The following is a 14,638-nucleotide window of genomic DNA, read 5'->3' as shown; positions in this document are numbered from 1 at the left end:
TTTGCTTCTGCTAGTCATGCAGGGATCATTCAGCTTTATAGGGCATTGAAGTCTGCTAGACGTTCCACTGAATCCTCCTCTGGCTTCCAGAATGTCAAGTACTGCCCATATATTTTAAAGCCTATTTTTGAAGCTGTGGGGGTAAGAAACCTGCTCTTTTTTTCAAACTGAAATTCTAAGAAAGCTGAATTCAGCGACCAGAACTAAAATCTGATGTTGCCTGTGTTTTCACAGCCATGATTACTTTCACTGCTGCTTTCTAACACTGAGAACCAACACTTGGGACATTATTCAAACTCCATGGGAGGACAGGACAACTTGCATTACAGCCAACATGAAACAGATTGAAAAAGGAATATTAAAAATGTGTATAGACAGGTTTAGCTGGAAACCTAGAACAGGCAAGTTCCAACATAACAGTACATCCACAGGATGAGCCCTAGGATCATTTCTGGAGGCGCATACACAGTATGTGAAATGTTTCATCCAAAAGCCACAGCCATTCAACTGCCTAACAGATTAACCTGTGAAAACAATCCAGGAATCCCACCTCCAGTCACAGAAAATGTTCTATGGGCACATTGCTCAGTTGCAATTTGCATTTGGATTAAACATTATATTATTGTATAAATTGTATATGGGGGGATGGACATGGCATTTGTGGGGAATATGCTCCTGCCCCTTTGCAGATACCAAAACTGCAGATAAAGGGAATTCTATACTTACTGTGGCACAAAGCACACATGTCTCTTCCTTTGCAGCTTGTTACCGAATGCTAGAGAAGAAAAGGAGACGGAGGCTGCAATCCTACCCACACTTTCCTGAGAGTAAGCCCCATTGAACAACATAGAACTTACTTCTGAGTAAGTTAGGATTGTACTCTAAGAGAACGCTAACAGGAAGCAGTTGCTCCTCCTCTAGCATTCCGGCTGACTCTTCTCAGCTCCTTCTCTAGCATTCTGGAGTGCCAGGAGGTGGAGAACTGTGGATAAGTGAAACTGCGGATGTGAAATCTGCAGGTGTGGAGGGATCTGTATTTATTTACTTGATTATACCCCACCTTTCTGACCAAGAGGCACCCAAGGCAGCTCACAACACAATAAAAATACATATACATTAAAAAGTACATTAAACATCATATTAATAGCCAACCAGCAGCAAACAGCAGCAATAAAAACCATTGGTCGTAAAAATATTAATGATAAAAAATAAATCAACAAGCCTCAGTTTGCAACCAGTGAATGTACCCTTTAAAAACACTACTGAATTCTAAAGGCTTTTTGAAATAGGAAGGTCTTTAGTGCCTTACCGGAAGGCTTCTAACGAAATTCCATAGAATTTCATAGGGCACCACTACTAAGAAGGCCCTATTTCTGGCTGCTATCTCCCTCTCAATGGCAGCACATCCATAAGTGCCCTCTCAGAAGACCAAAAACAAGCAAGTGGTCTGGAAGGAACTCTTTTACGTTATAAAAAAAGAATTGCTGCTGAGGGTTAACCCTGGGCTTCATTCTATATTAATATGTACTTTTCCCCAGTGCTGTTTTCAAGGTGGAAATCACCTTCACTCCCCAAAGTGACACCCCCAGAAGTGTCTGTTTCCTGCAAACAGCTGCTTGAGGAGGCAGGCAGCCTGATCCTGAGCTGCCCAGTGTGCTGGGCTGCCACTGCAGCATCAAAACAGCTGCCACAGCATCCTAAGTGCACTGGGCAGCCACCAGCGGCTACTCAGGGGAAGGGGACATTCATCCCCTTCCCCTGCGTAAGGGAAGTAGCCCTGCAATGGGGCTACTCAACTCTGTGCCTGCAATCAAGTGCAATCGAGTTCTGGCTCAACATGGGGCTCTGGATCAGGCACAGCTGAGGTGCCCACTCCTGCCCTGCTCCCTCCCCCACCACGCCTCCTCCCTGCCCTCCCCCCACCTCCCCCCATGCCCCCACTCAGCTCTTCACCACCCAGATGTCCAGGCAACCACTGGGCGGCAGAATGCGGACCCAGCACCGGAACTGGCCCAGCACAGGCTCACGCTGGGCCAGCTCCAGCACTGGACCCACAGTAAGGTTCGCAAATGTGCCTTATGGCATGTTTGCAACAGTGCATGCCAGTAGTAAGCCAGCACACAGGGCTCTGGATTGGGCCCTTGGCAGGTGATTTTTCAATAGTGCAGAAGAAAAATATTCATCTTTCCTTGCCATATGTCACCGACCCAGGACAGACTGTACTCCCCTGTGACAGATTTTTGGATGTAAAATGACTGCTATTGGTCTGCTTCGATGGGTCGGTTTTCATATCATGTGTAATTTAAGACTCTTCCAGATGGAGTTGTTGCAGTGGAAAAACTAAAGGCTCTTGTGGCTGATCCAGCAAGATTATGCAAGCACACCATTGCCAGGGAATCACTGATACTCAGCTGTAAAACTTAGGACGCAAGTTCCTGGAGAAGAGAATAGCAATCCTCACCCATACATTTCCTCCAGTGTTAATGTGTGTAATCTTTTCCTAAGGGGACAAATAGCAGCTGAGAGGGAGCAATTTTCACAGTGAAGTGGTGTGCCTAAGCAAACCCTCTTCTCCCTGTACCATGGTCCTGATCCAGATTGAACCTCCAGCAGCAGCTTTTTACGAACATTTTAAAGGTCAGGAAATCTGATCACAGACCTCCATTTCCTTGTCTGGTTCTGGAGATCCTCCCGCCCCCCCCCCACTACATTGTGTCATAATGTCAGTAAGTCATAAGAACATAAGAACAGCCCCACTGGATCAGGCCACAGGCCCATCTAGTCCAGCTTCCTGTATCTCACAGCGGCCCACCAAATGCCCCAGGGAGCACGCCTGATAACAAGAGACCTCATCCTGGTGCCCTCCCTTGCATCTGGCATTCTGACATAGCCCATTTCTAAAATCAGGAGGTTGCACATACGCATCATGACTTGTAACCCGCAATGGATTTTTCCTCCAGAAATTTGTCCAATCCCCTTTTAAAGGTGTCCAGGTCAGACGCCATCACCACATCCTGCGGCAAGGAGTTCCACAGGCTGACCACACGCTGAGTAAAGAAATATTTTCTTTTGTCTGTCCTAACCCTCCCAACACTCAATTTTAGTGGATGTCCCCTTGTTCTGGTGTTATGTGAGAGTATAAAGAGCATCTCTCTATCCACTCTGTCCATCCCCTGCATAATTTCATATGTCTCAATCATGTCCCCCCTCAGGCGCCTCTTTTCTAGGCTGAAGAGGCCCAAACGCCGTAGCCTTTCCTCATAAGGAAGGTGCCCCAGCCCAGCAATCATCTCAGTCGCTCTCTTTTGCACCTTTTCCATTTCCACTATATCTTTTTAGAGATGTGGCAACCAGAACTGGACACAATACTCCAGGTGTGGCCTTACCATCGATTTGTACAACGGCATTATAATATTAGCCATTTTGTTCTCAATACCTTTCCTAATGATCCCAAGCATAGAATTGACCTTCTTCACTGCCGCCGCACATTGGGTCGACACTTTCATCGACCTGTCCACCACCACCCCAAGATCTCTCTCCTGATCTGTCACAGACAGCTCAGAACCCATCAGCCTATATGTGAAGTTTTGATTTTTTGCCCCAATGTGCATGACTTTACACTTACTGACACTGAAACACATCTGCCATTTTGCTGCCCATTCTGTCAGTTTAGAGAGATCCTTCTGCAGCTCCTCACAGTCACTTCTGGTCTTCACCACTTGGAAAAGTTTGGTGTCATCTGCAAACTTTGCCACCTCACTGCTCACCCCTGTCTCCAGGTCATTTATGAAGTGGTTGAAAAGCACCGGTCCCAGGACAGATCCTTGGGGTACACTGCATTTCACCTCTCTCCATTGTGAAAATTGCCCATTGACACCCACTCTCTGTTTCCTGGTCTTCAATCAGTTCTCAGTCCAGGAGGGGACCTGCCCTCTAATTCCCTGACTGTGGAGTTTTTTCAGTAGCCTTTGGTGAGGGACTGTGTCGAACGCCTTCTGAAGGGTCTCCCGCATCTACATGCCTGTTGACCCTGTCAAAGAATTCTATAAGGTTCGTGAGGCAAGACTTACCCTTACAGAAGCCATGCTGATTCTCTCTCAGCAAGGCTTGTTCGTCTATGTGTTTTGAGATTCTAGCAAGTCAGAGAGGTCTTGTTAAAATCTGTGTTTGTTGCAGGAATGGCCTGGAGATTGACATGGATTCCTGGAGGGTGGCAACCCTAATCTTGTACTAAAATGGAATAAGCTTTCATTAATTTTAACACACAATTCTGTCTGTACTTAAAAAAAAAAAACAGACTTTGCCCAATCCATAAATCTATGAATGAGTTGCAACACTACAACAACAGCAGGTAAGGGGAAGGTAATTCCTTTGCCTTACAGGCTGCAGTTGGGCTCTGATTTGAAGAAGACTGAGGTTTTCCTACCTCAGTGTAAATAATAACTACCACAGCATTTTCAGCACAATTCTAACTTGCGCTGGAACAGACAGGCTAGTGTGCCTGCACTGTATACAGCGCAAGTTTCAGGCAGCCAGAGGCTTGCCCCAAGGCAAGGGGAAACTTTTCGCCACTAAAACCAGCAGTTTCCTCACATTATTATTAGTAGTATTATAAAAATGTATAGCCAACCTTTCCCATGCCTAAGCAAATGCCCAAGGCAGCTTACAAAGTTCCAAAATAAATGTACAATGTATAAGAACAGTAAGTCATTAAAAAAACACACACACACACAACCACCACCACTGGAATGCACAGAGTAGAGCCACTGTGTGGTGGGGGGGGGGGGGACAAACTATTTGATCCAGAAAGAAGCAACAAAGCCACAGCACTATTACAGAGGGCAGACAACAACCCATTACCCAAATGCCAGACATGTTTTGAGCCCTTGCTGAAAAGCCACGAGGGAGATGGTAGTTTTAATTCCCCACAAAGGAAATTCCATAGCTGTGGCACTACTGCAGAGAAGGGATGCCCCCATGCTGCCATCTCTCTAACTTGGGACAGAGGCGGCACTTGCTGGAGACCCCCCTCAGATGACCAAAGCAGGTGGGTCAGAATGTACAGGAGAAGCTGGTCCCTCAGATAACCTGGACCCAGACCATGAAGGGCTTTAAAGGTCAATACCAGCACCTTGAACTGGGAGAAACAAATAGACAGCCCAGAGTGGCTTTGAGTACTGCAAAAAAAAATATCATACCATACAGGGTGTTTTCTGGACTCCACATTGGATTTTGAAAGCTGCTGCACTGATATCTTCAAATCTAATAAATTTATTGAAGGCCGGTTGGATAAGCCTATCTGGGCGGATGGCAGAGTCTCTTAGCAGTTCTTCGTTGTGGCTAATTATCTTCATTTCCCATATATTCACTCCTCCATTTAGATAGTCTTCTTCTCCAAAGTCTTTCAGTCTCTCGGGATTGATGGGCAGTGGTCGCTGCCCAATATGGCCATTTCTTATTGGCCCATCCTTACAGCAATGACGCTCGCAGTATGATGGGACATCTGTTTTTCGCACGTTACTTTCAATCCTAAGGAGAAAAGAATGAGACAGAAGGAACTGTGTTGTGAAACACCAACTGAGTGAACACAGCACCTGAGCTTTGAGAGGGACGCACACCCCATGCTCTTAGTTCACTTGGGTTCTTCGTATGTGTGCTCAATGGCATGTCACAACACACAATGCACACATGCAGTGAGGAAGCTACAGCCGTTTTGGTTGCAAAAGGCAGTTGAGCTCAGGATCAGATGAAGGAATCAGTGCAGTATAGCAAAGCAAAACAGTGCACGTGGTGGCGTAGGGGTGGAGAGGCTAACCATTGCAGTGAGCAGCACATTCAGAAAGCACTACCAAGAGAAGCTCTATCAGTTTCATAGAAGGCGTATGGATTAGGTTGCTTGGCTTCCATTGAGACGGAAGCGCCAGAAAGCTCATGTTTGGAGGCTAGACCTGAAGCAGAACATGTTGTTGTGTCTCAGACTTATAACTTCAAAGCCAAACTGCTCTTTGACTTTTCAGGGCAAGTCAGGGCCCTGTCATAGCATGTCATATAGCAAAGAAGCAGTGTGCAGGAGGTGAATCCTTCCCCTGCCCACCTTCAAATATCACAGCTCCCAAGGTTTCTAGAAAGAGGGAATTAGGATCAAACAAGGTTGTAGTATAGTTGCACGCTAAATCCCCTGGCCTGTAGTACTTTGCCCTTACTGCAGTTTTGATCCTGACTATAAGCCCATGTGTATTTTTTGGTGGGAAAACTTTTGGTTGCAAGCCAACAGTTTTTTTTTCCCCCTACAAAAAAATAGCATGGGGTGGTGGTAGTTGCTATTGGATTCAAAACCACAGCTGAGTCAAAGTACTAAAGCCCCCCCATTCCTCCCCATTATTTTGCCATTGTTCACAACCCCTCTCTTGTTGTTAAAATAAAATTAATCAATCTTCCATGACACTGCACTGTTAGGCTCACATCTAGTTGGACTTTAGTTTCACCAGTTCCAAAGACCAAATTATGACCTAAATGAAGCATTCTGTCACTGCAGAAAATAACCACAATAGCAGATGTCTGTATAAAGTAATTCCAGTAGCAGATTAGGCTTCGTAAGCACTACTCCTCAAACTACTATGCTTACTCAGCAGTCCCACTAAGGTCAATAGGTTACTTCCACGGAGGTGTACATGGTGCTATGGCTTCTTCTCATTTTATTTAACAACCCAGGGCATTTTGCAACACTTTAGAATTGAATCTGTGCAACAGTCACTCTAAAAGTTAGGGACACAGTCCATCTGAGCACTTTTGAGCCCCACCGAATTCAATAAGAACAATTCAAGCAGTTGCTTAAATGGGAGATTTTCTCCTGGGGCAAATAGCAGCCACTGTGTGCAGGGGCACAATCCTGATCACGACCCTAACAAGAATAAAGAGTTAAAGCCGTGCACTCCCCGCATGCCAGGATTCCTGCAATAAATTCATAAATATAAAAGGATTTGGAAATTTTATTATAACCAGAGCAAGGCTTCTCCTGGCTCCTGCTTGGACATAACTAATAACAACAACAACAAGAAAGTGAAACTGCATTAAAACAACTGCTATTCCCATAAGGGATCATGTCTAAACAATTATAAATTTCAGTAAGGGAACATCATTACATTCACATTGCCTGCAACAGGTATTTCCAACAATATTACTATCCCAATTTGTTAGGGGAGTTAGGTAGGATTGGGCTATTGTGGCTGGGCACGACCAGGTAGACAAGTACTCCTGCCTAGTGCAAAGTCCCTACTGGATTACAGTCCCTGCCTTGGAGAAGCCCAAAGAGCTACGCAACAGCCCCAGTGACTTGACTGTCTGAGGACTTACCCGGAGACACGTGATCGTGTTCAAACTAAGGTCTGAAATAATGGAAGATATTTTATCATCCCTGTAGATTAGAAAAATAGATTGGATGCAGTTCTGTGCCTTATCACAGATGCTCAGGTCACTTTTATTTAATCATTTCCATTCGTATATTAATTCCATATGCTGAAATGAGGACTGAGTTGTGCTTTCTGCACACAATGAGGGTTTATTGTTTTTTGTAAAAAAAAAAGAAATGGCAGCAGATTTTAAAAATTTGCATTTGAAATTCAAGCAGATGTCTTAAATATATAACTATGAGGCTTGGCTGAATGCTTACATTTTCCCATTTCAGCTTTAGTGGGATTAGTAAAGCATGCAATGTGATTTAAAAACCTACTTTTTTGTGAATAGCTTCTTTGCAGAGCTGGGGGAAAAACACAGAAAAGTCATATGGATATGTTCTAAAGGGTAACAAAAAAGTTTAAATAAAAACCCATCATGGAAACTAAAATATTTCCCCTCCCAGGGTAGAATGCAGAGCAGCCAACCTACTTTAACAATGGTAGGAGAGAGGGAGAGAGAGGACAGACCCTGTTATTTTCTTTCCAAAACCAAGAGGTGTTTTTTTTGAAAGAGAAAAGCAGGAATATAAAGTGCAAACATACAAAAATAGATAGTAATGAGATGGTGCCAGTACATGCTCTTCTGTAGAATAACACTTATTTATTTATTTTATTTTTCACATTTTTATACCACCTTTCCTCCAAGGAGCTCAGGGCAGTGTACACAGCTGTTCCCCTCCTTTTGTCCTCACAACAACCCTGTGAGGTAGGTGAAGCTAAGAGAAAGTGACTGGCCCAAGGTCACCCAGGAAGCTTCTTGGTTGAGGTGGGATTCAAACCTGGATCTTCCAGGTCTAAGTCCACATCCCAAACCACTACACCACCCTGGCTCTCCCAGGATAAGAGCAACCCAGGGTGAGAGCTGGGGGCTGGGGGCTAAGAATAGGCCCTCAGTTTGGCTGTACTTGTCGTAAGAGGCGACTAAACAGCCACCGGGTAGATGGGACTCGTCAGCCTAGGAAGGCAGCTCATCTAAGAGAAGGAAACTCTGACCTCAAACCTCCACTGCCTTGTGGCTACATCCAGTTCTGGAAAAGGCTTCAGGAGTCAACCTCGAGGCAAAATCAGGAGCCGGAGTCCCTTAGGCAGTTCATGGCTGAACACAGTCATGTTCTGGCAACTCCTGCGACGCCGCTGGAACCAACCGTATCGGCTTCTGCCTTTCCATTGGACCATTCCAGCGACGTGGAGAGGGTGAGAGCATCCAACATCTCTAGCTGGCTTCCTTGTTTTATTTATCTTTTTACATGAAAACAAAGCAGCACAATTCTTGGGGGACTCACAGGTGACTGGGAAATGCAACACAAAATAAATGATCTGGATTCAAGAGCAGATGCTAAGTAGGCAAGCTTCTCCTGCTTTACCTTCAGGAGGTTCCAGCATCTCAAGGTAGGGCAGAAAAAAAGTCCTGTCTAAAACCTTGGAGAGATACTGTAAGTCTGTGTTGACAGTACTGTGTTGACAGTACTAAACAAGATGGAACAATGCTATAGATAACTTTAGAGACCCCTGATAGGCTTGTTTCAGGTTACAGGTCCCATAAAAGGTAAAATTAAACAACTAAACATATTGAATTACAAAGTTTTCAAGAACCAGCAGGGAGTGCTATAATATCATTTTATCCAGTGCTGACCCTTACTCACATTTATCATTCCAATTAGAAATTAATTGACAAGTCCTCTCACTAGCCTCATTAAAAGAGAACACAAAAACACTTAAACACAGGTGTGAAGACCTCATTTTTGGCAGAACTTCAGACCCATTTCTTGGCATACATCCCCTTCAGATTCATCCTAATTAGGATGGCCTTGCTTGAGCCACCTATCTTATCTCTTCTGCATTTCTTCTCCTGGTTTTAGTAAAACACTGTGGGGCCCTCTGCAAACCTCTGCGAAGCAAAGACCTTTAAACTTCCTTTAACAGTTTCACTAAAATCAAACAATTTGACTTCTATGTCTTAATTCTATATAACTATTGTGACCTTTTACTTTGGGTACATACTTTGGTTTGGTATCAAAAGTTACTTGGTCTCCATATGTATGCTTTTGCTCTAACAGCATAAAAGTTTAGTTACAGAGTTTTTCCGGGGGACACAGGTGTGTTTAACTTCTGCCAAGGCTCACATCTCCAGCCATCACCTAATGCTGTTATCTAAACTAAATTCCAAAGTGTATAACACAGCCTTTGAGGTCCCAAAGTTCCAGCCTCAGTCAGCTTTTTGCCTTTAATAAAATCAAGCAGCTTTTACTATTCTCTGTGCTTCAGACTTGCAAAATGATTCTTTCTAAACACCAGGCAGCCTTTTTTTCACTATGCTTATGAGTTGCTCCAGTGGCCTTTACATGTGGGTTACAATCTGGGGTCACCGTGCCTCAACACAGCAGATTGTGGCCCTTGCAGTTCTTACCATTTTGTCCCCCTCTAGCTGCACTACTGCTTGGAGACCATTCTGTTCTCCAGACAGTAGTTTAGAGGCCATGAGTGCAGTTTGATGCACAAACTGCCCCCTTCACAAGAGGTCAAGCTCTATAATAATGGAGGTGCCATCTAGCTGTAATGGCTTCACACTTACGTCGCACATACTCAGGCATCATGAAGTATGGCATGCAAAATCCCAAAGAGAGATGTTACATTAAAGTGTAAATAACTCTTATTTATTACAACTTCTTTTAGTGAGTGGAACTTGGCAAACATTTTTTTAAACTATACCTTAACTAAAAATTGGTAGTACTGCAAACAGGGGCCAGATAAAATTGCTTCAGGCTGGATCTGACCTGGAGACTGTCAATTGGCTATCCTGCCCTAGTCCAGAGGTTCCCAAACTCACCACGCCCTTCACACTCACAGGGGTGCAGCGCAGCTTCTTCTTCCTGGCTTGCACAATCTTGGCCTGGTGAGCTACGAAGAATCGGTCCTGTGGCGTCCCTGTCAGTGTGCTGCGGTGCCCTGGGACACTGTACCGCACAGTTTGGGAACCACTACTCTAGTCTAATTATATATAAGGCATTATATAAAGGCAATTTGAAGGGTTTACATGAGAGCATCTCAATTACATGGCAGAATACCGTTTACAACACCGCCTTGTCCATATTCGGCAAGAAGACCAACAAGGCGGCAGACTGGTTTGAAGCCCACTCTGAGGAGTTGACACCAGTCATTGAGGAAAAGAGGAGAGCTCAAGCAGCATACAAGGTCTGTCCCAGTGAGCGCAACCTGCAGGTCCTCCGAACTGCTCGCAGCAAAGTCCAACAGACTGCCAGGAGATGTGCTAACGACTACTGGCTCCAGCTCTGTTCCGAGATACAGATAGCAGCTGACACGGGCAACATCAAGGGGATGTATGATGGTATCAAGCAGGCCCTAGGTCCAACACAGAAGAAAATTGCCCCTCTGAAGTCTGCCACAGGCGAGGTCATCCAGGATCGGGCGCAGCAGATGGAACGCTGGGTGCAGCACTACTCTGAGCTATATTCCAGAGAAAATGTAGTCACCGAAGAAGCACTGAACAACATTGAGTGCCTGCCTGTGCTGGAAGAGCTTGACAGTGAACCAACCCTAGAAGAACTTCACGTGGCCCTGGACTCCCTTGCCTTTGGCAAGGCACCTGGAAAAGACAGCATCCCTGCTGAAGTCCTAAAATGCTGCAAAGAGATCATCGTCACTGAGCTGCATGAAATCCTCTGTCTCTGCTGGAGAGAAGGTGGAGTACCTCAAGACATGAGGGATGCAAACATCATCACGCTGTACAAGAACAAAGGTGACAGGGGTGACTGCAACAACTACCGCGGCATCTCTCTCCTTAGCGTTGTAGGAAAGCTGTTTGCCCGAGTTGTACTAAAGAGGCTCCAGGTACTTGCAGAGAGCGTCTATCCAGAATCGCAGTGTGGATTCCGAGCCAACAGGTCCACCACTGATATGGTATTCTCCCTTAGACAACTGCAGGAGAAATGCAGGGAACAACGACAGCCACTCTTTATAGCCTTCATAGATCTCACAAAGGCTTTCGACCTGGTCAGCAGAGACGGCCTCTTCAAGATTCTCCCCAAGATTGGATGTCCACCCAGGCTCCTCAGCATCATCAGATCCTTCCACAAGGACATGAAGGGCACTGTTGTCTTCGATGGCTCCACATCAGACCCTTTTGACATCCGAAGCGGAGTGAAGCAGGGCTGTGTTCTTGCACCAACCTTGTTTGGGATTTTCTTCGCTGTCCTGCTGAAGCAGGCCTTTGGAACTGCAACAGAAGGCATCTATCTCCGGACCAGATCAGACGGAAAGCTCTTCAACCTCTCCAGACTGAGAGCAAAATCCAAAGTCCAGCTGAAATGTCTGCGTGACTTCCTCTTTGCCGACGATGCAGCTGTCACTACCCACTCTGCCAAAGATCTCCAGCAGCTCATGGATCGTTTTAGCAAGGCCTGCCAAGATTTTGGACTGACAATCAGCCTGAAGAAAACACAGGTCATGGTTCAGGATGTGGACTCACCTCCCTGCATTACAATCTCTGAGCATGAACTGGAGGTTGTCCATGACTTTGTGTACCTTGGCTCAACGATCTCCGACACTCATTCTCTCGATGCCGAGCTAAACAGGCGCATCGGTAAAGCAGCTACCACGTTTTCCAGACTCACAAAGAGAGTCTGGTCCAACAAGAAGCTGACGGAACATACCAAGATCCAGGTCTACAGAGCTTGCGTCCTGAGTACACTTCTGTACTGCAGCGAGTCATGGACTCTTCGCCCACAACAGGAGAGGAAACTGAGCGCTTTCCACATGCGCTGCCTCCGACGCATCCTCGGCATCACCTGGCAGGACAAAGTTCCAAACAACACAGTCCTGGAACGTGCTGGAATCCCTAGCATGTATTCACTGCTGAAACAGAGACGCCTGCGTTGGCTTGGTCATGTCGTGAGAATGGATGATGGCCGGATCCCAAAGGATCTCCTCTATGGAGAACTCGTGCAAGGAAAGCGCCCTACAGGTAGACCACAGCTGCGATACAAGGACATCTGCAAGAGGGATCTGAAGGCCTTAGGGATGGACCTCAACAAGTGGGAAACCCTGGCCTCTGAGCGGCCCGCTTGGAGGCAGGCTGTGCAGCATGGCCTTTCCCAGTTTGAAGAGACACTTTGCCAACAGTCTGAGGCTAAGAGGCAAAGAAGGAAGGCCCATAGCCAGGGAGACAGACCAGGGACAGACTGCACTTGCTCCCGGTGTGGAAGGGATTGTCACTCCCGGATTGGCCTTTTCAGCCACACTAGACGCTGTGCCAGAACCACCTTTCAGAGCGCGATACCATAGTCTTTCGAGACTGAAGGTTGCCAATACAAATATATAAAGGCAATTTGAAGGGTTTACATGAGAGCATCTCAATTACATGGCAGCCAGCTACATCTACACTATTAGGGAGGCTGGGGCTCAAGGTTGTGTTTCCGCAGATATCCATACATTAGCCTAACCACTTGATTTGACCTTTGAACTTAAAATCTGAGAGGCAAAGAAATGCCTTGAAGCTTCTACAACAGCTCCTTAATCTCCCCTGATGACTTTGGACACTGCTGTAATACAATTAGGTTTAAGCACAGTCCATAATCACCAGTCAAACTAAGGTGTCTGTAACAATAATTTCAGAGAAATGCATGTAAAATGGAAGCCAAACCATGAGAAGTCTGCCATTTTCTAATATTAAGTTCACCAATATTAATATACATTCACCATTTTCAGTCTGTTCCCAGCAAGACTTTTAAAGTGAGATGTAAAAAGACTCAAATTAAAGACATTTTACAACAAATTCCTGATCTAATCTAGAACAGAGAATTTTTTTTTCCTTTTGACAACAGGTTTTATTTCTGAGAAAGTGCCATGAATATTAGCATATTTATTTCAAGAAGGAATGAATTTTGACCACTCCCTGAAAATAAACATGCTCACTGTCATTACTGCAGAAAAGATAGAACACATGATGATGATGATGATTACCTATAAAACACAGCAACGAAATAAACAAAGAGGTGAAGCAAAATTCCAACTACTGCACCGTAAGGAGGCAGGAAGGATCCAGGGGAAGTGATAGCCAAAGGTCTGGGCCCGGGTAGAGCCCTAGGGCGGTCCATAGTTCCTAAGGGGGAGAAACGAACACTCTAGGTCTACGTCACATGGCAACATTCTCCAACCTTGGCCAGAAAGGATCGTATTCTTCCTCTTCTCTGAAGCGCTCTCTGGGAGTTCGGTTCTTTAAAGCCCTGGAGTAGAGAAATTGTGCAACAAGATTCATAGCAAATTCCTTGGTTGTTACTGAAACGGTGAGATTCCCAGGCCACGGGCAAAACTTGCCTTTCCAAAACTTCCAGGAAGGGAAGTGAACAAGCTACAGGAAGCGTGCCTGGTGGCTAGGCTGCTGGAAGCCGTCCTCCCACTCAAGACGGGGCAAAGAAATGACTTTGAGGATTGGCTGCAGCTATTTAAAGCGATTATTTTGCGCAGACCAACCTGTCCCTGTCAATTTCAGTCAGGGCTTGGATTATACTTTGTTGGTGTTCACTTAGCTGTATGTTGAAAGCTTTAGACGCCTACTGCTGAGCTTCAGAAACACTCTCCTGGTTTGTTGTGAAGTTGGCAAAGTGTTTGTTTCCAGAAAAGAACTAACAAAAAGAATGGTTCGAGGATTTTACAACAATTTTTGCTCACTGGTGTTTGAGGATGCACATTGTTGATCTGCCTGCACAATAGCTTTCTTCCTGCACTACAGTATGCAGGAATTGGCAAAGGACTGGTATGGGTCAAAATTGCCAGGACTCCTGGGCACCAAAGGAGCTCCTGACCCTGTCAAAAATTATTGTGAGAAAGCACAAGGGAAGCTATGCTTGTCTAGAACCTGAGTCCCTTTATGCAGTGGTGGCTCAGAAGCAGTGACTGACCAGGGGTTCTATCACCAGGCCTGAGGAGAAGGGGGTGGGGGGGGCAAAATCTTCCAGCGAGCCTGGGTCATGGCAAAACAAACTTAAAGTACAAAATAAATGTGGGTATCTCAGCCTATCCAGGGCTATGTCTCCACTAAAGTTTTAGGGTGCAATCCTAACCAACTTTCCAGCACTGGCATAGCTGTGCCACTGGGGCATGTGCTGCATCCTGCAGTTGGAGGGCAGTCACAGAGTCCTCCTCAAGGTAAGGCAATGTTTGTTCCC

General features: G+C 45.5%; 1 protein-coding gene across 3 annotated transcripts in view; it reads right to left on the bottom strand.

The window, feature by feature from the left end:
- The window catches only part of LOC136645569 (L-threonine ammonia-lyase-like), a 44,057-nt gene extending 30,329 nt beyond the window's left edge, over positions 1-13,728 (bottom strand). The window contains exons 1-3 of one of the 3 annotated variants that reach the window (XM_066621869.1): positions 13,628-13,728; positions 7,730-7,756; positions 5,199-5,529 (exon numbers count right to left, since the gene is read on the bottom strand). In XM_066621869.1, coding sequence (XP_066477966.1) covers positions 5,199-5,529; positions 7,730-7,756; positions 13,628-13,728 — 459 coding nt within the window. Of the gene's footprint in view, positions 1-5,198; positions 5,530-5,815; positions 5,897-7,729; positions 7,757-13,433; positions 13,593-13,627 lie in introns of those variants that run through there. The other 2 variants (XM_066621868.1, XM_066621870.1) reach the window with 2 other exon arrangements.
- Between the last annotated feature and the right edge of the window lie 910 nt (positions 13,729-14,638).

The sequence above is a fragment of the Tiliqua scincoides genome, chromosome 3 (genome assembly GCF_035046505.1).
Source record: "Tiliqua scincoides isolate rTilSci1 chromosome 3, rTilSci1.hap2, whole genome shotgun sequence".
NCBI lineage: Eukaryota > Metazoa > Chordata > Lepidosauria > Squamata > Scincidae > Tiliqua > Tiliqua scincoides.
Note: the sequence above shows the minus strand (reverse complement) of the source record. Positions and strands in the feature narration are given on the sequence as shown.